The sequence below is a fragment of the Pleuronectes platessa genome, chromosome 18 (genome assembly GCF_947347685.1).
Source record: "Pleuronectes platessa chromosome 18, fPlePla1.1, whole genome shotgun sequence".
Classification (NCBI taxonomy): domain Eukaryota; kingdom Metazoa; phylum Chordata; class Actinopteri; order Pleuronectiformes; family Pleuronectidae; genus Pleuronectes; species Pleuronectes platessa.
Window position 1 is genome coordinate 18,823,183 of NC_070643.1, and position 24,680 is coordinate 18,847,862.

General features: G+C 44.2%; 2 protein-coding genes across 3 annotated transcripts in view; both read right to left on the bottom strand.

Moving 5' to 3' along the window:
• sdc2 (syndecan 2) overlaps positions 1-11,684 on the bottom strand; it is a 44,011-nt gene extending 32,327 nt beyond the window's left edge. Inside the window, exon 1 of the mRNA XM_053446102.1 lies at positions 11,257-11,684. Coding sequence (XP_053302077.1) covers positions 11,257-11,316 — 60 coding nt within the window. The 5' untranslated portion in view covers positions 11,317-11,684. The remainder of the gene's footprint in view (positions 1-11,256) is intronic.
• A 7,335-nt stretch (positions 11,685-19,019) lies between these two features.
• LOC128461256 (probable thiopurine S-methyltransferase) lies at positions 19,020-23,139 on the bottom strand. 2 transcript variants are annotated; one of them, XM_053446093.1, is made up of 9 exons: positions 22,969-23,139; positions 21,461-21,583; positions 20,889-20,981; positions 20,655-20,787; positions 20,081-20,133; positions 19,919-19,993; positions 19,651-19,736; positions 19,498-19,542; positions 19,020-19,360 (listed from the first exon to the last, which is right to left on the bottom strand). In XM_053446093.1, exons 2-9 carry the CDS (start codon positions 21,556-21,558, stop codon positions 19,242-19,244), a joined length of 702 nt encoding a protein of 233 aa, XP_053302068.1. In that variant the 5' UTR covers positions 21,559-21,583; positions 22,969-23,139; the 3' UTR covers positions 19,020-19,241. The 2 variants fall into 2 exon arrangements, with proteins under 2 accessions (XP_053302068.1, XP_053302067.1); XM_053446092.1 differs by having other exon boundaries at positions 22,834-23,106.
• Positions 23,140-24,680: the final 1,541 nt, after the last annotated feature.

A 24,680-nucleotide genomic window follows, 5' to 3' on the forward strand; every position in this document is an offset into this window, starting at 1 on the left:
TATTCAGAGTTGTTGACTTTTTCCTGTCTGCTGAACATCCTCGTCTCTTCCTCTGTGGCCCTAGTTTGTCACACAGGTTTTTGCCGAGCCCAAGCAGAGATATTTTCTCAGGCTTGACGAAACTCTCTCCAAAACCGAGGCAGACGTTATAAAACTGTTTTCACAGGCTCTCCAGGACTGCTGAGGTGATCTTGAAGTGTAATGTCAGTGGAGATCCTGTGCAAGTTTGACTGGGTCCGACGCCGTAAGAGAAACTTCACTACGTCTCTCGGAAACACCGACAAAACGAATTTGATCATCGATTCATCCAATGGTTGAAGTCATTTGTCGCTGCAGAGAAGCCAAGAATGACTTAGTTCTGGCTGGTCAAATAAAGATCTAGCACAGCGCTCTTGCTCAGCATCAAAACATATCGATCTTATTTCCACGAAGGTCCAGAGGGACGAATATGCTCGAATGATCAATAAGCTTTTGATGCTGAGCAAGAGCAGAGTGTGGAATCTTGTCTCTCGAGGCTCAAGTGACTTTTTCCAATGCACTAGCACCTGAGATTGACGGATGTGCAAATATCTCCCTTTAATAACTTCAACAAAAATAGCTCTTGTAAGCCGAGTGGATTTCCTCCCTCAAAAAAACATCTGGAAAACCAATCTAAACATATTTTAATTCCAACATCTGTTACAGTATTCTTTCTGTCTGCCTTTGTTAGCCCACTGCTACAGTTACATGCTCCTGAACCAAATGACAGCCCACCATGATGTAACCCGTTGGCTTGTGAAACTCAGTTTTTGAAGCCCAGAATTTGGTATTTTGGGGTTTTGGAAACTAGAAGTAACCATATTTGGATCCTTCCCTCAAGCCTTCTACAGATTTTAATATAATTTTGCAACCAGTGGAGTCGCCGTCATGGTCTTAACGCAACCACTGGTCCATCAGTGGGAAAACCGGTAAAAACCTGTATAGGAGACAATCACTTATGTTACTGAGAAGTTGTGAAGCTTTGAGGCTCTAAGCTGCTTAAAGCTTCAGTAGATCCTTCATTCTCTTTCTATCAGCGGTTTAATTCTTGGGGATGAATCTGAAAAACCCCTGCAGAGGCTCCAGTGTCTTCAGGAGGACAGAGAGGACGTCCTGCGGAGTGTGGAGGGTCGCGGCGGTGCAGCCACTTCCTCTCTCCACCACCCAGTGACTCCATTAAACAAATTATCACCATCAAAAGTAATCAAGCTTTGCTCCCTGCCACGCCAGCCTCCATTAGAACCATGAAAACCGGTTTAACCGTCGCATGGAAGCGATTCGGGATTATAAGTGAAAGCAGTGACCTTGGCTGATGCTTCTGTCAAAAGGGTTTATTTTTTTTGGGGGGGGGGGGGAGCTGGAAGTCAGGCAGACGGAGCCCGAGAGGATGGAGGAGAGCAGAAGACAGAGTGTCACTGAGGACAACGTGGAAAAAAAGCTCAGTGTGTCCTCAAAAGTCCGATTGAGAGAAGTGTATTTAATGTGGAAGTTTTAATGTGCTTAGAATTTGTGGGTTTATTCAGTTTCCAATATCCAAACCCCAAGTGCAGCAGAGCCGGCCACCCTACAAGAAGTCAACCACGCAGAAATAAGACTCCCAGCAAAGGGGTTCAAAAGGTCAACTGCAGAACCCGACTGCAGACATGACACATTTTGACTGGCGCTGTCTGTTTGCCAGTCAAATCCGTCCACTGGAAACCTCCCACTCATCAAGAGGGCCGTGTGGCCGAGGCACCGAAAATGCAGAGCGCCCCGTAATGAGCTTGTGTCGGCTGTATATTTGCATTTAAAAAAATCAAAATGGATTCCATCTGACACGGTTTCACTCATCTAAAGCCTCTCAGGGAGGAATAATAAACCCAATCCCTGGGCGTAATGGAGGAGCGGCTGCCGGGGCCGGCCGTGTGCCACGCCGCGCTCGGCTGAGAGGGGTTTACAGTCGGTGTGGAGATCACAGATGGCTGTTAACAGAATGCATTAGTAAAGATTAACTCGCCCGGTGGAGTCGCTCTCTTTAGTGCCTCTGATCATGTTAACAGCCACGACACAGACTGTATGAGGCACCATTAGATTTGGATTTGTTTCTTCTTTTTATGCGGCAATGAACTGGTAATATGAATATATTTGCATAATGTGGAACATCTGCAGAACTCAGGATGTTGATTATGTTTTTTGGACCATTTTTTGCTGTTTATCATTTTTCCATTCATGTAAGACAACTAGATGTTGAGCCGGTTGAGCTACAGCTAATACTGCAAATATTCAAAGGTTTCTGCTATTATATTTATCTTTATTGATAATTAACTGGATCTACAAATAATTTAAATGATAGAGTTTCTTTCTTGAAGCAAACCACAACTTTTTTATAAAAAATGAAAACACAGCATAGCTCAGTTTTGTACACGTGTGCGGCTACAACTCACCAGTAACCGTTTTCTTCATATTCCTAAATTATGTTTGTTCAACACTCCTAAATTTATCTATATTTAGATGTGGACAAGTTTACTTTAAAAAGAACCATCATCATGCCACAATCCCCATATGTGAGGCCACTGTTCAGCAAATATCACTTCCTACCACATCTGATGTTCTTCTGAGAAAGAAATGCTGCATCATTGTAAACTAAAAGCAGACAAAACTTGAAAATACAATCATATCTATAAAGGCCTGTACACAGTGGTGTTATTTTTTCCATAGTGTAGCAGAAAGAGAATAAAAGGAATAGAAACATTGAGGTTATGGAGATTAATGCTCCGTTCACAGGAGGAGCTCTGTTCACAGGTGTTAACTTTTTCCACAGCATTTTTTGTGGGGGTGAAAAGAAAGAAAGGAAGATGAATGTCTCCTCAGCTCCCACCTGTTTCTTCAGACTAAAGACTGTAAATTAGTTTCAGACTCGGTGTGAAACGAGCCTCAGTCGGATCCTCGGTAGCAAAAGAAACTCAACTCCAGGCGTTTTTTTTTTAAATTTGTGTTTCCTGCTCTGAGCTCATTCGCTCTGACAGAGTGACTCAGTGTCTGGACCGGTTTGATAGTGCGGTCAGAGTTTAGACTTTCAAATGTCGGACGTCTGCCACAGCAGAGCACTGGAACATCTGGATACGCATCTGGGGTCTTGATAGGACGGTTCCTCCGAATCAAAACAAGGAAATGAGGTAAACCTTCACAGAGTCAGATGCACCACTGCCTTTGAAATTAAAGGGAGATTAAAAAATAGGATGTGAAAATATAACGAAGATTTAAAAAACTGTTGTTTTTGCTACAAGAGAAAAGGAAGTTTTTGGGGAAGGATGCACATCCGAGCGTGGAAAAACTAGCTTGTTATGAAATAGCAGGTTATGTCCTCATGAGGAAATCATTGAAAGGTTGAAGTACTCAGGAGACGACAGGAGAGGAGTTCAAACTGAAACTAGGCCAGCCATGTTTCCAAAGTTCCTAGTTCTCTAAGTGCTCGCCAGAGTAGCATGGACGACAAGGCATAAACCCAACAGCTAAAAAGTAAAACACTCTTGTCAGTAAAAGAAGACGAGTTCACACAGCACCAGACATTTAGAGGGTAAAGTGCTATGTGGGGATTCGACTAATAAATGTCCCACTCCAGCTCATCAGCTTTTCTAAATACCCTCTGGAATCTCTGCGTTTTCCCAGGGAAGCGGCTCTAAACTGAGCGACTGCACGCAGTATAATTTGCGGTCGGTGATACACCCTGCACAGAAAGCATGATTTACACCCCCGAGCCCGCTCAGCGCTGTTTTGACTCGAGACGAGGGGGACATAATGGGAGCAACAGACATTAGCAGTGCATTTCTGTGCTCGCTGGAACGGGGCAGATATCAATTTGGCGCCTTTTTAGAGACGATAAAGCCCAAATCGTAAATATGAGTGAGCACAGATGTGTTAAATGTGCCTTGCCCTTTTCCACAGCGATCTCGGGAGTTGGATGGAAAAGAGCTCGTTGACATCATTGGCTTCAGATATCCCACTATTTTTTTTGGGGGGGGGGGGGGGGGGGGGGGTCGCACACAGATGGAACAAGTTTCAGATCTGGAGTCAACGTCTGTGCCGCAGAACCAAGTCGACCAGGACGGTTTCACAAGCTGCGATCGATTTCACTTCATCCTTTAATAAGCGGGGCAACAAAACTCGAACCCACCACAATCCCCCCCCCCCAAAGACATTTAATACAGCTGTAAAGGAAAAGCGTGGATCTGTGATGGAGGAATCTGCGAGCACTCCCATGTCAGAATTTAAGATTTACGATTTACAATAATTGAGCAATACAGCAATAAGATGGGTTTAGATAATACAAATCCCTAAAGTAACTCGAGTTAGCACTGCTGCCTCACCCCTTCAGCCAATCAAGATGATTATGGATTTGGATATAACTTTATCGTTGCACCATATTAGATATTTAGCTCCATTCAAGCCCTGTAAACACTCAGCTATTCGCTTTTTTGAAGAGGGAGACATTTTTCAAAAACCCTAACCCCAACTCTGAAGTTCATTTTTCCAATATTACTCAATTTTAATTCAAATAAACATCTTGATCCCGTTTCTTCATCCCTGCTCCAGACTCCATTTGGGTTTTATGGAGCCACTTTGGTATTAAAGTGTGACCGCGGTTTACGAGAGCAATTAAAGGCAACAACCCGAACAATAATGAGGTTATAGTGTCGTTTAGATTCCAATGAGATTGTTTGTAGTTGAAAAGATGCTTTGAATCAACTGCACAACTTAACTGATGTCATGTTGGTTTAAAATTAGAAGTGAAAAACAGATCAATCAACTGTGTGACTACTTTAATAAACAATTAATAATTTGAAGACATTTTCCAGCAGCTTTTCAATTCGGCCTTTAAAAATAGATGTGACTGACAAAACAAATTATTTAAAAAGACAGAAAACTTATTTTTAAATCACATGCGAGAAAAAAGCAAACGCACAAAACATCTCTCAAAGTGTTCCTACAAACTCCCAGCGGCTCACTAGGCCGCCCAGTCCGGCAGTCACATTACCAAAACACCATCAGTGTCACCCTGTTCACCACATGGCTCTGCATCCGTCACCTCAACCCCTGCTGGGTCAGACGCTCTTCACACCTCACACAGCGAGGCAGGGCCCGCCTGCACAGCCTGGGAAAACCTGAACACCAAAAGGGGAGGGAGGGGAGGTTCGCACTCTCCCCTCTAAACTCCCTCTTTCCTTCATCTCTCCTTTCTTTTTCCCCCCTTACCGGCTGAATCTGGAAGGCAGCGGGGTAGTTAAAGACAGAAAGAGAAGGAGAGAGAGAGAAAGAAAGAAAGAGGGGAAGAAAAACAGACGTCCTGACACAGGGTTTTCCCCCATTTCTCTTTGTCACCACCACAATCCCCTCCACCACAGTGCTGCCAAGGAAGTTTCCATTTGCTAAGCTAATTAAAAGTGAAGAAAACCCGGAATAAGGAGGGTGGGAAAAGAGGAAGAAAGAAAGAAGTAATGGCTGGGGTCTTAATATGTTTCACCCTGATTGCCACATGCAGGTTTTGGTCGTCTGATAGGTCTGATAGGTCTGATGGTGTGTGGGGGGGGGCACAAAACCAGTGCTGCTGTTGCTGGTTTCTCTGCAGCCGCATCTCCCTCAAGTGTTTTTGCCTCTGCTTCTGGGCTGACAATGCATTTTAAACATTCAGCTATAAACTCACAAACACACACACACACACACACACACACACATATCCAGAGGCATTTAAAAAAGCAAGGACACACACAAACACATGGGCAGTCAACAGACTATTTGTGAGTCTTTACTAGTGTGCACGGGTCGCTGCCAAAGTCGAGCCTCTTCCAGAACTCGTCAACAAGAGAGAGGAGGAGGAGGAGGCGCAAGGAGGAGGAAGGAGGAGGAAGGAGGAGGAAGAGGTGGAAGGAGGAGGAAGAGAGGGGGGAGGCAGTTTCTTTCAAACACACATACGTCCCGCAGATGTTAGACAACTCAAATTTTAATGTAGGGGGGAGGAGGGGGAGAGAAAAAATAAGGGGTGCATCTTGTGTGTGGGAGGAAGAAACCGGAGAATGAATACATCCTTTGCCTTCATTCCTTCCAGCTGCCGGAGAGGAAATATTGTGCCACTGTTCTCAGACTTCATCCAACACACTGTGGCAATGACAGGCAGCGTCTTGACCACGCTGGGCAACAGAGATGTGACAAGATGGCGGGGGGGGGGGGGGATGGGGCATGGCAAGGTCAGGCTCCTGTCACATGACCCCCCCCCCCCCTTCCAGAAGCACACAACCTGTGCAATATGCGACAACTCCTGTGTGCAGTGACATTACAACCATACAGGCAGCATCTTGGACAGGGAAGATGACTTAACACGGGGGGGGGGGGTAGGTAGGCATGAGACCATGTGTGCAAATGTGTCTATATCTGCTCGTGCACGTGCCTGAGTGGTGACACAACAAGAGTTCATGCGTGGACACAGATGGATTCAGAGGGAAAGTGGGAGAGAGGGGGGGGGGGGGGGGGGGGGTTCTGTTGTGCTTTCAGTGATCCAGCAGCAGCAGCAAGCGGCCTCCTGCCTTCTGTAGAGTCCATTAGCGATTGCATAATGCCAGGCAGACAGGAACAGAGTGAATGCAACCCCCCCCCCCGAAGGGGACGAACAAGAGCAAGGAGGAAGAAACTTGCCCCCCCCGTGTGTGTCAGAGGTGGATTTATTAGCAAAAATAAGAACACACAGTCAGACAAACCACGAGCAACTGCACTAAGAGCAGGTTGTGTCTTCACTTTTTAGGAATTCTAGGTTAACGCAAAAATAAAAGAGCATCATTAAATATAGAGCAGGAGGAGCAGTCGTGAGCATACGTCTCCTGCTTTCACCTCCTTTCACTTCTCTGCTCCGTCGCTCCCCTTTCATACCCTAACTTTTTATCACCTCCTTTATCTCATCATGGTTTTTATCCTCTTGTGTTTTTCTCCTCCTCCGTTTATACTCTTGAATCAAGAGCGACGGAAAAATCGGCCGAACATTAGGTAAACCCACCACTGATGAGCAATTCACTCAATCATCATGAAGTGGATTGGAGATGAAGTGCTCAAGTTGAAGGATGACGCTTTTATCGCTGCAAATTTCCGATGTATAGGCTTCATTCAGGATCTGAAGGCCGTGTGGAATGCAGCAGAAATAAGTAAAGTGTTGCATTCAGTCCAAAAAGCCTTGGAGAGCGTCAGGAGGATTAAAAAAAAAAAAGAAAACCTCAAGAGCCTTGGACACACAACATGCTTTCGGGATTCATACAACCTTCATATCAATCTACCAGAAGGGATAGAGGAGTGTGGGTTATTTTGTTCTTCCTGGTGCATCTGAAGAATGAATGATGTCTGCAGATGTGTGTGTATGTGTGTGTGTGTGTGTGTGTTTTGCAAGAGAGCTGATGTGCGTCGTCTGAAAATAAAGCCTTGAGTTGAGAGGAAGGTCGGCGGTTGCTGTTCATTTCATTAGCAGCGAATCAGCAGGTGCAAAACTAGCTCTCAGGTCGGAAGAGGAAACTCGAATGGCGCTGTGGGACCTAGATAACACAACCCCGACAACACACAACCTGCACCTTTACCCCCCACCTCTGCCTCGCAAAGCCATCAAAAGCTTCCGACTTGAAGTCCCGGGCTTTGGCCTTTTCACCCTTGGAATAATATAAGGCCTCCCCCCCCCCCCCCCTTTCTCTTTGACCATCCGGAGGGCACTTCATCACAGCGACCCCGACCTCACTTGCCCTTTTGAAGAAAAGACTATAAGACGTAAGCTTTCGGCCCTGCATCATCCCCGCGGTCATGTGGGTCAGTCCAGAACAAATGCCGGGTTTGAAGAACACAACCAGATGTGTGAAATCTTTCTTTTGTCGTCTCTGAAATCCCCTGAGCTGGGACATTCCAAGAAATGTCCTCCCCTCCGCCGTCCCACTTCCCTCCGCCTAACCCTGTTCCATCACGCTCCAGACCAAATCCAGACTCACCATCCCCACCCCCCCCCCCCGCCGCCCCTCCACCCACCACCACCCTCCGCCGTCGTCTGAAGTGATTCCTTTAAGTGCGGCATCAAGGGTGTGAGACGGCACGCACAACCCTCCCGTAAATCACAAGATGTAAAAAAAAAGGAGTTGAACAACACCCACGCTTCCCCACCATAACATGACACAAATTACAGACCGGGACATCTGGTGAGTGGCGTGCACCAAAACACGGCGGGGGCGGGGACGAGCTCGGTAAAGCCCCACTGCCAGACTCGTCCTCCTCGATGGCAAAAGTTCCTGGACGCAGAGGAGTGAAGAAACAGCTTCATGTTCACTACAAGCAGAGATCACCGAAAAATAGAGATATGATAACCAAACAGCAACGTAGCTCGGCCCAGCTTTGCTAGTGAGGATGCAAATAAACCAAAAGGCTAAATCAATAAAAGGAGATTAAATGTTATGTAGACACGAGCACTGACATCATCCCATATTTGATCTTTTAGGAATGTGACAAAACCACAAAAACAGTTGTCCTGCTCAGTGGTTTCATCTCTACCTTTTTCCAAAGAGCTGCTCGGAGTTGCAATGCATCTCCATGATGTGACGGGCTAATTAAACCACAGACCGATGGGCCCGGAGCAGGTTATCAAACACACTTGTCAACACCAGTGGCAAGTATTGAGAATCAATGTCATGTGTGAGTTTCCACCGAGGCCTCCAGGGGGGGGGGGGACTCAGACAACGGGGAGGAAATTATCGATGAGGTGAAAAGTGTGTGTGCGTGTTCAGTCTGTGACATCGAAGTCGGATTTTGACGTCTGGAAACGAGTTTGACAACCGGACGGGATCGGGGGGACATTCAGGTGAGGGGTGGAGCCTGGGTGGAGCCTGGGTGGAGGAGAAGGAGGCACTGATGACTCATTGCCAAAAGCTATCGACTGGCGTTGTCTTTCCAAGTTGACAACAGTCTTCTGCATGTATGACAGCTCCTTTCACATGTGTTGCGTGTTAGAAACCTCGTCAACACGTCCATTGGCTCGCTACCTGCTGTATCCTTCACGTCGGACATTTTCCAGACATATTACAAAAGGGGCTGGCCAGAAGTAGTTGTGGGAAATGTCCAGAGCAACTGAAGAGGAACATTTTGCGTAGTCACATACAGCCCCTCTGGAAAATCAGCCAGACCTCAGTGCACGTCTGGAAGTAGATCTAGATGATGATGATGATGATGGTAGTGAAGCTAACCCTCAAAACTTAGATAACCCCTTGAAATAAACAACTTCAAACTTTTCCAATTTGAAAAAAGTCATACTTTGAAGCGACCATCAAACATCCACCTAATATTTTACCTTTGTGAGACTTTGAGCGTCTGTTGACACTGTGTCAGAAAAAAACACGATTTGCTCAACACTATTTCCTGAGGCTGTGATTTGCAGCAGAGAAATGTTGAATCCACTCGTGTGCATGGTGGGCCGTTTCAGTTCAATGAAGAACTAAAAAAAAAAATGTCTTCTGTGGTGACCTCATGCAAAATAATGACTCATTAAAACAACAGTGTCTGAATCAGCTAATTGGACGAGCGGCTGTTACAGAGGAGGGGGGGGGGGGGGGCGCGCCGTGCCAAGCGACGTGTCACACAGCCCACAGAGAAACTACAGGAGGGGACAATAATGACAGGGGTTGCACATGGAAGTGCCAGAATCTGTCAGAGCGACAACACGGGCAATTTGCAAGGAGCTGATGCACGCAGAGCCAGAGGACCGAGCTGCAACCCTGGAGCTGAAGAGAGAGGGATGAGGCAATGAGACGAGTATGGATTTTAAATCAGAGCGCTCTTGAATGGGAGGAAAATTGAGAATGAAATTGCGGGATGTCGCTCGGGGGGGAGGGAGGGGGGGGCTGCTTTTCATTTTCAAAATGTCACAGTCATTCGACACTTTGCGACCAGGAGGCAGACGAAAGAAGAGATTCATCCACGTTAGCGACTGATGACATTTACTCAGTCGATCCGTTTCAATGAGGGTGAACCTGTCACATGGATGCTCCCAACACGTCCCTGTGATGCAGCTGTAATACTCCTGTTTACTCACCAAGAATCACATCCTTCATTTCACATGTCAAACTACGTGTCAAAAGATATTAACAATAACCAGCATTGTGGAGTGAACTTTAACTGTGTCACATCCTTTAAAAGTAGAGCAGTGAATAATAAAAACCTAAGTTAAATGAAGCTTAACAGATATTGAAGGAGAGAGAGAAGCACATCGACCTCTGCAGGATCTCTCTGAGCATGTCAGACATGTTTTAACATCTGGAACAGGGCGATAAAACAATATCAATAATTATCACATATAGTTTTAATCAATTGCAATATTACAAAAGATGGATATGTGTAAATAGGTATAAGTGATCTATAAGTCTGACTGTTTAACAAGTTTGTCATTGTCTGAATACGAGTTTAGAACCACCAACCTTTTACTCAAGGGACAAAAACTTTGTATTTAAACTTCACAAGGAATAATCATGCGACAATTATCACGATAATTATCAACATCGGCCGATGTGAACGTTTTTAATCGTTCAGTCTTTTGTGAAGTGTCAGCAGTGAGCTGAGAGTCCACGAGCACGTTACGTCCAAACCAAACAGTCAGATTCATCAGAGGACACAAAGAGTGGAGGCAGGAGCACGTGAGAACAGCCAGATGATCTCCACCAAGAGCAATACAGCAAAACGTCCATTAATATGAATCGATATGAAACTTAAATTGAGCTAATATCAGATTTATATAAGAGGAGTTAGAACCCACAACCTTCACTCAAGTATCTAAAAACTTCAAAAAGGAAAAACAATGTAACAATAATCGCGACAATGATCGATATGAACGTTTTGATCTTCATATAATCTGTAGCTCTTAATCTGAAATGACCTGAGGATACTGGTTTCAGTGGAAGTGTTAACTGGCAGCAACGAGCTGAGATTCTACAACCACACACACACGCGCACACATGCACACGCACGCACACACACACACGCACACACGCACAGTTCAATCCCTGGTCTTTCCATCAGAGGACACGTTGCAGGATCTTTTTCTTTTTGCAGAGAATCGCGTGAAAAACCACCTGCAACAGTTTCGAGGCTTTTCTCGGTCAATTCAAAAGAAGCAGCAGTGAGTGGACCACAGTTCCCCCCCCCCCCCACCACCACCATACACTTTCAACTTTGCTCTACCCCCCAAAAAGAAGCACTCACCCTTTCCCCGGAGAGGACGGCAGCGAGGCCGAGGGTCAAAATTATCCAAACGTTCCTCATTATTCCTCTGAACGACTCAGTGAAAAAACGCGTCGCGACAGGCGTCAAAATGTCAAATGTCTCCCCCTCTTCTTCTTCTTCTCCTTCTTCTTCTCCTTCTTCTCCTGCTCCAGCCGCGTCTCTCTCTCTCTGGATCCACCGGATACGTGTTGCGTTTTGGGGGATATTCCTCCTCCTCCTCTCTCCCGACACTTCTGCTCCTTCTCCTGCCTCCTTTACTCCTTCTTCTTCTTCTGCTCTTTGTTTTTGTTTCAGTGACAGAGTTTAAATAAAGCTCTCCGTTCAATCTGCGAAGTCCTCCGCGTGCTGCGTGGTGTCACTGAAATCTGCACGAGCCGCACGCCGCTCTACTTCTCTCTCTCTCTCTCTCTCTCTCTCTCTCTCTCTCTCTCTCTCTCTTTTCCCCTCTCTCTATGCCTCTCTCTCTATTTGTCTCTCTCTCTCTCGTTCTCGTTCTCTCTTTGCCTCTCTCTCTCTCTCTCTCTCTCTCTCTCTCTCTCTCTCTCTCTCTCTCTCTCTCTCTCTCCCCCCCCTCTCTCACCCTCCCTCTCTCTTCAACTTGCGTCAAAAGTACCCCCCATAGTAATCATAACAAACCAATTAGGTGGTTTATTGGCAATAATTATTGATTGTTATTGTTTGGTTTGTTGTTGTTGTTGTTGGTTTCCACAGGGAGGAAAGTTAATTGAGCCATTTATCTATAACGATAATTTACCTGGTTCTGCTTTAAATTTGTATTAATTATATGAAGCCTCGTGCAGGATGAAACAATGAGGGACACATCTGATTGGTCAGTCTGTTGAGTCAGTGTGTGCATCCATAGATATTATATATAGCCATATACAAACATTCACTGCGTGATGTATACACATACTACACACTATAGTTGGAATTAAACACTTGACAGAAGCGTTTCCATATTTAAGCCTTTTATGGGCAAAGTCGCCCCCTGCTGGTATAAATTAATAGTTCCCCCAAACATCTAAACAACACTACTTTTTTTGAGTTTCTGTTTGGAAATAAAGCTGCACGTACCTGTAATCTTAGTTTTGTAAATTCATATATTTACATTATCTACCTCAACACTTAATTACCCTTTTGTGTATTCAGTGTCCTTCGGGCCTCGGCATTAGTCTGTGTGTCAGGCCGAGGTTTTTGAAAGATTTCACGACAAAGACACAAGTTACTTCTAGATGTTTTATCACAGAAATTGTACGAGGGGCCCCCCCTGGAGCCTCTAAAAGACTATTAGTGGTCCCCAGATGCTCTTTGAGAACCCCTGCTTTTAGGGTTTTCACAGATAAGATTAGATTAGATTAGATTAGATTAGTTTGTGTGTGTTTGTGTATTGTTAAGTGACACAAACACACACACATACACACACCTGAAACTTTCTGTGTCTGGACGCAGTGTTTGTACACAGGAAATGTAATATTCAGAATAAAAAAACAATACTTATAATATCAAAGCCTGCCAGAACATTGGTATAACTGGATATCTTTAAACAATGAAAAGTTAAAGATTATTTTCTAATAATTCCGTTGAATTTACAGTTGTTGAGAAAACAATAACGTAGAATTGAAAATGCAGGACTTCTGGTTCTGGCACAACACAAAGGCTCCCCTGTTTCACATCTACATGCAGGCCCATTAATCTGCTTTAAAACATGTGCAACTCATCCACTCTTCAGAGGGAACTTCGTCATAAACCAGAATCTCCAATCTCTGTTTAAGTTTTTTCCCCACATGAACGCTGCCGCTGCCAACTCAGTCCTCAGCACATCGCAGTCAAATCACTAAATTAATTTACAGCAGTGGAAACAGCATTTTCCCAGAGCCTTTAGAAAACCACTAATCCCGCCTGATAATAGTCTGCCCTTTGTGCTTGGTAAACCCTTCAACTCCCCGATCACAAGCGCTGCCAAACTAAATTCCTCGGGCACCATCTTGGCCACATAAGCTGAGAGTCACTTCTGCTGCTACAAGGTGACCCCCAACCCCCTCCCCCCCCCCCCCCGTTTCAGTGCAGACCAAGAAATCAGACAAGTGTGAAAACAACTGCAGAAGGAAGGCAAATGTGCATCAGTGGCTTTGTACTGTTAGAATGAGTTGGATAACATGTGAATATATAACATTTCTTCATGCTGGATGTGATTATACATCTTTTATCTGCATTAAATGAAAACTATAAGCTGAGTTTAAACAGGCGATATCACAACGATGACATCTTTCAACTAATTAAACACAATTATTAAACCCCAGATATGAAGGCTATCATCTTTTGTACAGTGGAAGAGGTGGAGAGGCATTCTCAGATTAGTTTAGGGCACTGAAATTTACAAGTTTGTAAAATTTGGTGCCGATCCATATAAAATAATCCAGATCAAGTGAATTTAATGTGGTTTTATAATGGGACTGCTGGGCCCTGGTGGTAGTTTACACTCGACAGTCTGTTTTCACCCTGTAGACACGAGTGGGATCTATTTTCTCCCTCAACTCTCGGCACGACAGCGATAAGCATATCCCCCCCGAATGCTCTTCAAGGCCACAGTTGATATAACAACCCTCTATTTGTTGTAATTCTAAATGCACAATCTGAATGACGGCAGATATCGACTCTGCTCCCTGTCACAGCAGCGCCTCCTCTTCGATTCCTCAGTCAGACCAGACAAAGGCGCCTGCTCACCGATAAGGCCGGTTTCACTCTGTCAGGTATCTGACTGCTCGCCTGGTATTAGCCACGCTGCACCGGACGGGGAGGACGAGGAAGGACGAGGGATGAGACGGCCAGAGAAATGTCAAAGTGGCCATCAGGGGGACATGGAGAGAAAACAGCAGAGGAAGAAGAGGAGGAGGAGGAAGAGGAGGAGGGACGAGGGATGAGACGGCGGGAGAAAGTCAAAGTGGCCATCAGGGGACATGGAGAAAACAGTAGAGGATGAAGAAGAGGAGGAGGAGGAGTAACAGGTCCCACTTTAACTATCCAGTTTTCTTTGTCCTCAACAGACGGTTCATCTCTCGTGACCTGAATAGAATCAAACTGTGGCAGAGAAACTTTTCACCAAAGAGAGGACTTGACTTTATCACTGTGCTCGTAGGAAACAGGAATTAAGCACAAAGCAAAGAAACAAATGAATGGACAAATTAAAATCTATCTCGTGACCCCCCCACTGCAATGCACAAGCTTCCCAGGCCTCATCCTTTTCCTCCACAGAGGGCTTAACGCTGCTCCTGGTGTCCCAGATTACGCAGCCAATTAGGGCGAAGGCAAAGCCCCTTCTGCCACCGAGCTTGGATGGATAGTAGTGTGTGTGTGTGTGTGTGGTGTGTGTGTGTGTGTGTGTGTGTGTGTGTGTGTGTGTGTGTGTGTGTGTGTGTGGCACTGGTTCATGTAGCTGTCAGCCGTGTGTGAGGCAGCACAAGGACACAGAATGACACAGTCTTACAAGAGGGAACCTTCAGTGAACACGAGAAGGGAAGACAAATAAAAAATCTGTGTGAAGGTTGATTTCCCCAGTAGAAATTATGCAGAGTGAATTATGCATGCATTGTGCTGGACTCGCTTCATTTTCATATGTGAATTGAATATCTATCAGACTCTATAGAAAGTGAAGACCTTGAAAAGTTGTTATGGATTTCAGTATATTTAATTCAACAGCACCACCAGCTGGCAAACAAGGAACTGATTTAAATTCACAGGGAAATCCTGACAAATACAGTGTGTGTGTGTGTGTGTGTGTGTGTGTGTGTGTGTGTGTGTGTGTGTGTGTGTGTGTGTGTGTGTGTGTGTGTGTTTGTGTGTGTGTGTGCGTGCGTGCGTGTCTGACACTCAGGGAGCTACTTTTTCAAAGTGAGCCACACAACTCGGCCCCAAACTGAATCCTTTCTTTTCTGACCCTGTGCAGAAGAGTGAATTTTGTAAATCTAAGCACACGTCTGCAAAAACTTCTGCTGGTTTCACACATAGACGTTCAAAACTCACTCAGCATCTGAGGTCCCTGCCTCGGCAGCTGCTGCTGAGTCTCTAGCCTGAAGGATGACCTCCAACATGGAGGCCAGGATGGTCTTTGTTATTGTTAAAGCTTCAGAGGCAGAAATTAAATATAAAATAATCCTAGTGACTTGTGTGTTTCATCTAAATTGTTGTTTTACTTACCCTAGAATGGGCCTTTATATTGAATTTCCACAGGGTATCAAGTGGCTGGGGCTGAACTATCAGCCAAATTCAGAGATTGCTTTAAATTAGTTATCTCAGCTGATACTGACTCGTGATTGGTCGAGCTAAGACCTTGATACTGCAGATCCTTCCCCCGGCTGCTACTGTTGATGACGCCGGCAACTCTGCAACTCATGGATCAAACTTTTTGCCCACTTTCCGAGTTAGTCTTCCGACTTGAGGTGGTGTATAAGTTAATTTTCCCAGTCGGGGAACAAATTTTTCAGATTATTCTCCTATCACATGAGCGCACAGTCTGACTCCACATATGCAAGATGGCGTCGTTCCTACCTTGACTATTAACTTCATCTCTGGATAGTGGGAGGAAGTGGAGACGCTTTAACGATCTTCATGTACAGTCATTGGTTGAGCCTCTAGAAACACTGATTTCTGTGATTCTTGGACACACAGTTTAATAGTGAGGACTTTTCGTTATCTTGCTTTACAGCTCTCGACTTGTTAAACTCTTACGTCCAACCATCAATAAATTAACCAGCTGGCTCCGGACTCAACACATCAAACAGCAAATAACTTAACAGCTCAAACAGTAAAGCTGTCTCGTGTTTGATAGATATCGTGTCAGGACTCTTCACTGGAGCGTGATTGATGGAGACAGATTCATGGCTGTGTCTGAAGGGAAGGACTCTCTGTGGCTCTGATGCGTCTGATACCAGAGTGACACTTGTGTGCAAGCTGCCAGGGGCCCGGTGCTCCTCTCCCGCTGCTAGCTGGAGTCCAAACAATCCAACCCGGGGCCTGATGCTGCTGGCCCCGCTCCCGATGGTGGATACACACAACACAACCTGGACTCTATAGCTGCACCGCCACCACTTCAACGCCTCATAGACGTTTAAAATCTTTTTTAAATCAGTTAGATTTTGTATTTTCTTTGTATTTTCTCTTGAGGAACACATGGGTGTTTTACATGTTTGTTCCCGTGGCAGCTTTCCTCTTCAATTATGGATATTTCTGGACGTTTTCACCACAAGTATGTGAGGAGTTTCAAATTGCTTATACAGCTGTGGTCTGAAACCACTATGTGTATAGTACGTAGTATTTTTTGTTAGAGATTAGAGGTTGTATATTGTGGCCCTGAGAACTACAATTTAAGAAAACTTGTTTGACTTGTGATGTCACTAGTTGAATATTAGATAATTGCTTATTTTAACATTGTGGTCGCATGATTCAGATATTTCTCGCAGATATGCTGTTAACCTAGCGTTAGCCTGGTGATTGCTAGGATCCTTCACTTCAATTCACTTAATTGACTGTGGAACAGGCTAACGTCATGCTAGCCAGTTATGTAAAGACTATAACCTAACTTATGCCTAATTGTCTATTTACATGCGTTTGAATCCCATTACTCTCTGTCTTTCCTCCACCACAACCCTTTAAATCTGTATGCACACCCCCCCCAGGGCGTTTACACATACAATCTGTTCAGTGCGGTTATTGACCCCACCCCTCCATCTGAGTTTTCACCCCTGAACATCCGAGAGGTGTCTGGCCCTCAGCAGTGAAGTTATCCAGCGCTCCCCACTCGCGGTGTCTCTGCTGCCCTTGTCTAAAGATCATCAGCCGGCCCATCTGTTCCTGAGCGTCCCGGAGCCAGGAGACCCTGACGGAGGAGCTCCACCTGCAGCTGGTCAGGGTGTGGTAGTGTGAAAACATCACAGGATATGCTCATGAGGATGTGATGGATCATGATTAATGGTTCTGTGAACAGCGAAGTACGATAAAGAGTACAAGACAATATTGGTTTAAGTTGCAAGAAGTAATTTAACAGTACTTTAGACAGAAATACTGGAAATATTCTGACTGCACTCGATTTGGACGATGTGTCTCCACTTCCTCCCACTGTCCAGAAATGAAGACAAAATGTCCTGGACACAAACGCTGCCGTCTTGCACAGAGACATTTGGATCAGGAGGGCTTCCATGATGTGGAGCCATGAGGTCCAATTGATAGAGGTGTTCGACCAATCATGAGTCAGTCCTCTTTCACCCTGTTTTTATAATAACTCATTCAAACCAGACTATGGTCCATGTCCCATACACTAACATGGAGGAGGTTGGGTTTATGACCTGTGCTGCAGAGACACTGTGGCTTCACATTAATTCCACCGCACAGAAGTTTACAGAGGACATGACCACTTCACAAACTCCTCAGGGCTGTGATATCCTCTTAAAAGTACACGTACAGTGACAGTGAGGACCTGAAGCCGCCTCCCTCAACCTTTAGTTCACTTTAAAGTAAAACCTGAGTGTGTTCTCACGTCTCCGTCTCCTCGGGGCCAGCTTCCCTCGTCTTCACTGAACCGTTAAAACGCCGTGGAGGTCATCCCTGAGTACCCATCGGTTCCTGCTCCTCACCGTCGGGTCAAGAGTGTCAGCGAATAAAAGACGCTCCCACCTCCTCTTGGACGTCCCTCAAGGTCCTTTCCTGCCCAACACCAGCAGAAGAAGCTGTGCAGACACTGGAGAAAAGAAGCAGGGTGAGGAGAAAAAGAAAAGAAACTAAATTCATTAAATGAGCAACCGGTATCTACACTTTCTAACCCAGCCACCTTTTCATCTGTGTGTTTTTTCAAAAGGTCACAACAGCTATTACTATCCAGATAGAAAGGTCACGTACAGAACTGAGCTGCTGCTGTGAGCGTGATGTTTCTCTGGCCTCCGTACGCCCACCTGGCTAAACACCACGCTTCCAGCCTGTCAAAGCAAAGCACCTGTGTTGTGTCAACATCTCCTGGAACTAACTAATTCATTAAGCTCAGCAGGCGTATGCAGGACTCAATGTTGTTCTGTTCTGTTCTGCTCCCCCCCCCCCCCCACCCCCCACACACACACGTATCTAACGTATATAACAAGAGCAACACCAGCACTATAAAATGTGAAGATATGAATTCACAAGAGCAGGAATCGGGCTCTTTCTAAAGCTTTGGCGCCCTCTATGGTCCAAAGTACATATCTCACCCAACCTGAGGAGACGACAATGATAAAGATTTTTTTTTCCGTCTCATAGATTAAAATTAACATACATATTTATTTAAAAATAAATCAATCAAAGCTGCTTGTTGAGTCAGACCTTCAATCAAGAATGGATCATCCAGCAGGCTGATGGTGCCGGTGTCATGACGCCTCCAACCTCTAGGGGGCCTCCAAACCCCACCCAACTGTGGCCTGGCTTGTTTATATAAAAAACCTTGTCAAATCAATTATTTGTTTATCTGTTGAAATATGAACCCATGAACGTAGATGATTTTATTTACCAAATTATAAAGACTTCATGTTTGGTTGATTTGGTGCAAACAGCAGTCGGGTTTGTAGGAACTCAACCCAGCAATATAATAAAAGCTGGTTATTTAATATGATAAAATATATAAATACACATTCAGAAATATAGTAAAAAAGGATTAGGGTTGTGTGGAATGAAAAGCTCGTCATCATTTGACCTACTTTCTTATAAAGTCACTTTACTCGTAAGAATTTTTTGAGAAAAACAGTTTTATTAAATGTACAAAAAAGTGAATATTGTCAGGTATCTACTGTTCCTTACGTTATACAATCTTTACTAAATGATTTTCCAATGCAGCTTTGTGTCCCCTCAAAACCTTCATATAGAGATAAAATATGTAAGCACCAAATGAATGCCTGGGACCTGTGTTTGCATTAAAATGCCAAAGATCAGCTTTTCTACTCTGTGGGTTTCTAGCTGCTCTTTGGACGGATGAGGTGCAGGTTCTCCGTCAGGGAGTCCAGACCCCAGCTTCGGTGTTTGTCAATGAAGGCGTCGACCGACTGCAGCCGCTCCACATCGCAGCAGCTCCCTGAGGAACAGACACACAAAGAGGTAAATAAATAAAGTGTTGCTTCCTTCAGAAGTTATAGGGGAGTATAATTATAGTGCATTGTGATTAAGTACAGACACAGACACAGACGTATATTTGTTCCTAACAGAACTCACCAAACAAGATCTGCACTTGCTCGTCAGGCACTAAAAACGGAGGACCTGAAAAAACAAATGCAGTCTCATTGCGCTGATGTACACATTTTAAAATAAAGATTAAATAATAAACAGAAGCTTGTATATTTGTTTCATATTCCTTTAGACAGGTACCTTTGTATAATTCAGGATTGTACAGCAAAGTGTCCAGAAGGTATCTGCAGTCGTTGGCCATGAGAGAAATGATGAGAGACGCATACCTGTGGTGTAAGAGACAGTGTGGTGAGACAACGTGGAGCATATGGTCGAATAACATAATTGTCAAAAACAAATATCTTTACACTGGAAGAGATTCAATTACATGCTATCGTGGTTTCAATACAGAACATCTGCTTCCCTATAGAATATAAAACCCTCAGTGGAGCGTACAGGCTCCTCTTACTTTTCTCTGTCTCTGGGGTTGATGGCCACCAGAGCTCCTCGGTCCCAAATCGCCCCAAACTGACTTTCGATGGAGCTATGAAGTAAAAAAAAAAGAAGAATTGTGATATAATTGATTAAACATCTTTTAAAAATGTTATTCAAACATCCACCGGTCACCAACCTGGAGAAGTTGTACAGGTCGCACTGATACAGAGAGATGTTTTTCTCTGAGCTCTGTGGAACAAAAAGAAACAAGTGGATTAAGAACTTTGTGAATGTCTATATGAATACAAGATGTGCACATTAATGCATGATGAACACAATAAAGAATAATGTGTAAATAAATAAATATACAAGACTAATTCTAGTTTTGCATAATGAGTGATTCCTTTTACATTGTTGTAAAATGACTGGTATCCCTGACCCTCAGTAACATGTGAAATGTATTTCCTGTTTCACAATAAAAGCCCCAATAAAAGCTTTTATAGTGAAGGAGCTCGTAGACAGTTTTAAATAGTAAGGACAGTTTGTATATAGAGCTTTATATAGAACACTATAATCCCAATAACAATAACATTTAATATAACTAATATAGAGATTAGGAGATTCCGAGGTAACTATAGAAAAAGAATAGAAAACAGCATTTGATTATCATGAAACTCTTAAAGATTATGGATCTTTATGCTCTTTCATCCAGGTGTTGAGTAAAAACATAGAGAGCCATGAACCCTCTCGGTTTAATCGGTGTCATGTACCTTGAACACCTTGGCTCCAGGGACGGCAGCGACAGGCTCCTCGCTGTACGTCAGGTTATTCTCCTCAAAGAACTGTTTTATAGCTTTTTCACTGATCTCCACCCCGACCACCGTGTGGCCCATGTCTGCTAACCTGGAACACACACACACACACACACAGAGTGTTTTAATACAGAAATAAGAACAGAAATCCAACGTGATTTGAATTATTGGATAAAATAAGCTTTTGCCCACCACTTCATATCCACTGCTTTCCCACAAAGAGGGAAGAAGAAGCGAACTCCTGTCCGTCCAGCTAGAACTTTATCCACATTGTCCTCCAGCAACCTATCAAAACATAGAAGATACAAGAAACTGCTGTTATGTACGCAACAGCGCCCCCTGCAGCCACATGTGGTGATTACTCCTAAACAACTGTGTTTTATATTTTAAACGGCTCTTGATGAATATTGGAGATAAACACTGTTTTTTATTGAGATCATTGGAGATCGTACCCACTCAACAAAGTTGCATATAGAGCAAGAACAAACTTAATGTAGCGTCAAGCTAATTTTGAAGCTTATTTTTTAATATCTAAGTTAAAACGTCACCTACAGGCCTTTCTATTTGTGTTTTTAACTGAACTTAAACCTCTTAAACTTTATTAAAAAGTATTTCCAACATGAAATCAGAGAGCGCCTCAGTCAGTGCTTTGTTTGTGCATCTTTTCTGACCCCTTCAGGCGGTGGTGTCACCCTGTCAGGCGTTTAGAAGACTTCTGTTCTCCTTCACTCCTCCGAGGAGGTGGATGAGAGTCGGCTTCTTACTTGTGCACGTGAGGCTGATGGAAGCCGATCCTGTCCGTCTGCCAGCGCTCCTCCCACTCGCCGAGCGCCATGACCCGGTCGGCCTGCGGTTCCAGCATGACGCTGATGTTTTCCTTACCCCAACTAAGAGAGGGGGAGAGAGAGGAAGCAAAGAAAGAGGAGAAGATCATTCGTATCTGCAGCTGGAGACGTTCACACGTTCCTACTAATAAACACGTGTACAACAGCTGCACAGTGTGAGATCTGTGAAGGCCTGTACACATCCACTGGACCTGCAGCAGGACGCATGTTGCACAGGAGCATTAATCAGGATCATCAGTGAGCAGGTAAAAGATTTCACATGTATCTGGGTTTATGATTGTAGATATAAGAAGACTGAATTTACAGAATGAACAATGTTGAGAAGTGCATTTATGTTTATATTTGACGTAAAGAAATAGTTCTTTCAATTCATATTTTTGACAAAGAAATTACAGTAACAGTGTTATGCAGTTATATATCTTCTTTTTATCGGAATCTGTCCAGATGTTTTCTTTCATTCCTCAAAAGAAAAGACAAAAGAAAAGAAAAATAATCCGGCAGTTAAATTTAAAACTTGCCCGACAAGCAAAAACAAAAGACCTACTTTTTAATGAGTGGCATCAAATATTCATGTCGAGCACTTGACAAAGGAATGAGTCCTATATGTTTTCAAAGAGATTTAATTATAGTTATATATATATATATATCATTTGAATGTGCTTTATATAATATATTTTTGCCAAAACTACACACCCCCAAAAACCTGTCAGGCTCTAATTACCATTTAAGGGTAACTGACTTATAACCCACCAGAGTTCTGAGTCATAGGTCGGGAAATCACGTTAAACTGGAAAATACAACATCAGATTACAAAACACTACAACAAATACAAAAAAAACAACACAATAGCAAATCTCAAACACGTGATTTGTCGTTTATATTTTGAGATTTGTTGTTGGGTTTGGTGATTTCCTGTTTGTGTTGTTTTAAATTAGCCTTTGTGATCCTTACACAAGATCCTTACACAAGAGGGTGTCACACAGGCTGAACTGAGGATAAAGGTCATGAATGTGTAAACACAATGACCTGTGACCTCTAATCTGACCTCTAACCTGTAAAACATTAGATAACTGGAACCTTTCACCTTCTGGTTTTTACCTCTAATGTAACTCATCCTTCTCATATTTACATGCACACATTTCTCATATGAATCATCTCCTGCTGAGATCACATCCGATCTTGCAACTTTACAAAAACAAAAAACAAAGACGTCAGTTCAGTGAAGGTTATAAAACGAATTCCCTGTTTTCTTTGAGGAACATTAGAATGTCCCCAGTCAGATCCACACTCACCTGGAACCAGCCTCGAGCAGCAGCACGCACAGAACAACCACAGTCACGTGCAACTCGTGCATGTTTGTGTGTGAACAGCTGATGTTGACTGAGCTGAATTTCAAACCGCTTCAATCAATAGAGCGAAGCACCCACCTGCTGGTGAGCTGCTGCCCTCGGTCTGGTCTGTCAGGCTCAGTCCTGGAAGGTTTCACAGTCCTGGAGGAAACAAGGGATGAATCTGAGGGATGAATGAATGAAGTGAGATTATATGAGTTGTTACCGGAAACAGGGTCAGACACATTCAGAGGAAACACACTGCAGGGATCTCACTTCTGGTTTGGGAGGAGCATAATGCTGCCTTCGAGTATCCTGGAAAACATGGGAGATCCCACAACTCTCTCTTGTTTGAGTCCCTACTTTTTCATAACAGGCTATTTAATGTAATAAAATATCACATCTCATGCAGATATGAATTTCACATTTTGCAATAAGTATCTTATACATGTAATGAGATTGTCTAGAAATAAATTGGACCTCAAAACTAAACTGTGGAGGACTTGTTGGACGTGAATAGATGTATATCATTGAAAGAGATGGCATCTTTGTTATATGGTGAAGTTAAAACAATTAATATGACTGATAATATAACTGTTTCACAGCTATAATAAGAAGAAGAACAGGCTTAAAACAACAACAACAACAACAACAACTACACTACAACTAATGATAATGCAGTTTATACTTAATTATGGTTCATTCTTATTCTCATGAAAGTCTCTACTCCTCAACTCACACCCTGGTTCTGCTCACAGACACACACACAGACACACACATACACACACACACACGTACACACACACACACACACATACACACACACACACACACATACACACACACACACACACACACACACACACACACACACACGTACACACACACACACACACACATACACATACACACACACAAACACACACACAGAGACGCACAGACGAGCTAGAATAGCATGAGCCCCTGTGGAATAAGGAGGGCAGCAGGTCAGTGACTATGTGTGGACGCAGGGGGGCGCTACAGTCACATATATGCTGGAAACAGGGGGCTGTGTCACTCCCAGCTGTCTCTGTGATATTATCGTGCTGCACCTCATCAAACGCTCAAAAGCCACGGTCGGTACGCATTTAGAAAACATTCAATAACACAGTGAGTAAAGTAAATTAATGAAAGTAGTGTTGTTAGAGGTGTATCTTAAAACAAAGCTTTTATTAGTACATTGTCTATTGTGGGGGGGAGGCTCCACCTGCAGATTCTTTAAGGCTCTGGCAGCTGCCAAAATACAGAAGTTTAGACTTATTGTTGTTTATTTTAAGGAATAACGTGTTTCATATCCCCTTCACATCACCAATGGCCTCTCAGTTTACAGACAATAAACCAAAACACCAGAAACCCTCCCACAGTGGATTCACCTCGTGCAGAATCCAGACTTTCTGCACGAGATGACACGATCCTCTCCAGCCACAGTATAAACACCAGACTCCATTAGAAAGGGGGCCTGGAGAGGTGTGACCCTCCTCCACAGCCCCGGTGCCTGTGCGTAACTCGGTGTCTCCAGCGCGCTCCAGATGCGCCGGGCTCCAGATGTGTGCGTTCGTCTTCACCGTGCGACCGAGGCGACGTCGAGCCGCCTCTCAGCCAATCAGCAGCGCCCGGGGGCGGGCCGTACGTGGACTGTTGTGGATGTGAGGTGCTGGTGGTGGGGGGGAGAAAATGGACAATTTTAACGCGCACATTCATCATTCATACGGCAGCGACGACGAGGAGTCCGGCGCTCGCACACGGGACTGATCCGCAAATGCCCGGCCGTG

Coding starts and splice junctions, on each gene's coding strand:
- LOC128461256 (XM_053446092.1), bottom strand. CDS start 22,895: ATGCACGAGTTGCACGTGACTGTGGTTGTTCTGTGCGTGCTGCTGCTC. Junction 19,994..20,080: donor GACCTGTACAACTTCTCCAG/GTTGGTGACCGG, acceptor TTTACTTCATAG/CTCCATCGAAAGTCAGTTTG. Junction 19,737..19,918: donor AACCCCAGAGACAGAGAAAA/GTAAGAGGAGCC, acceptor CTTACACCACAG/GTATGCGTCTCTCATCATTT.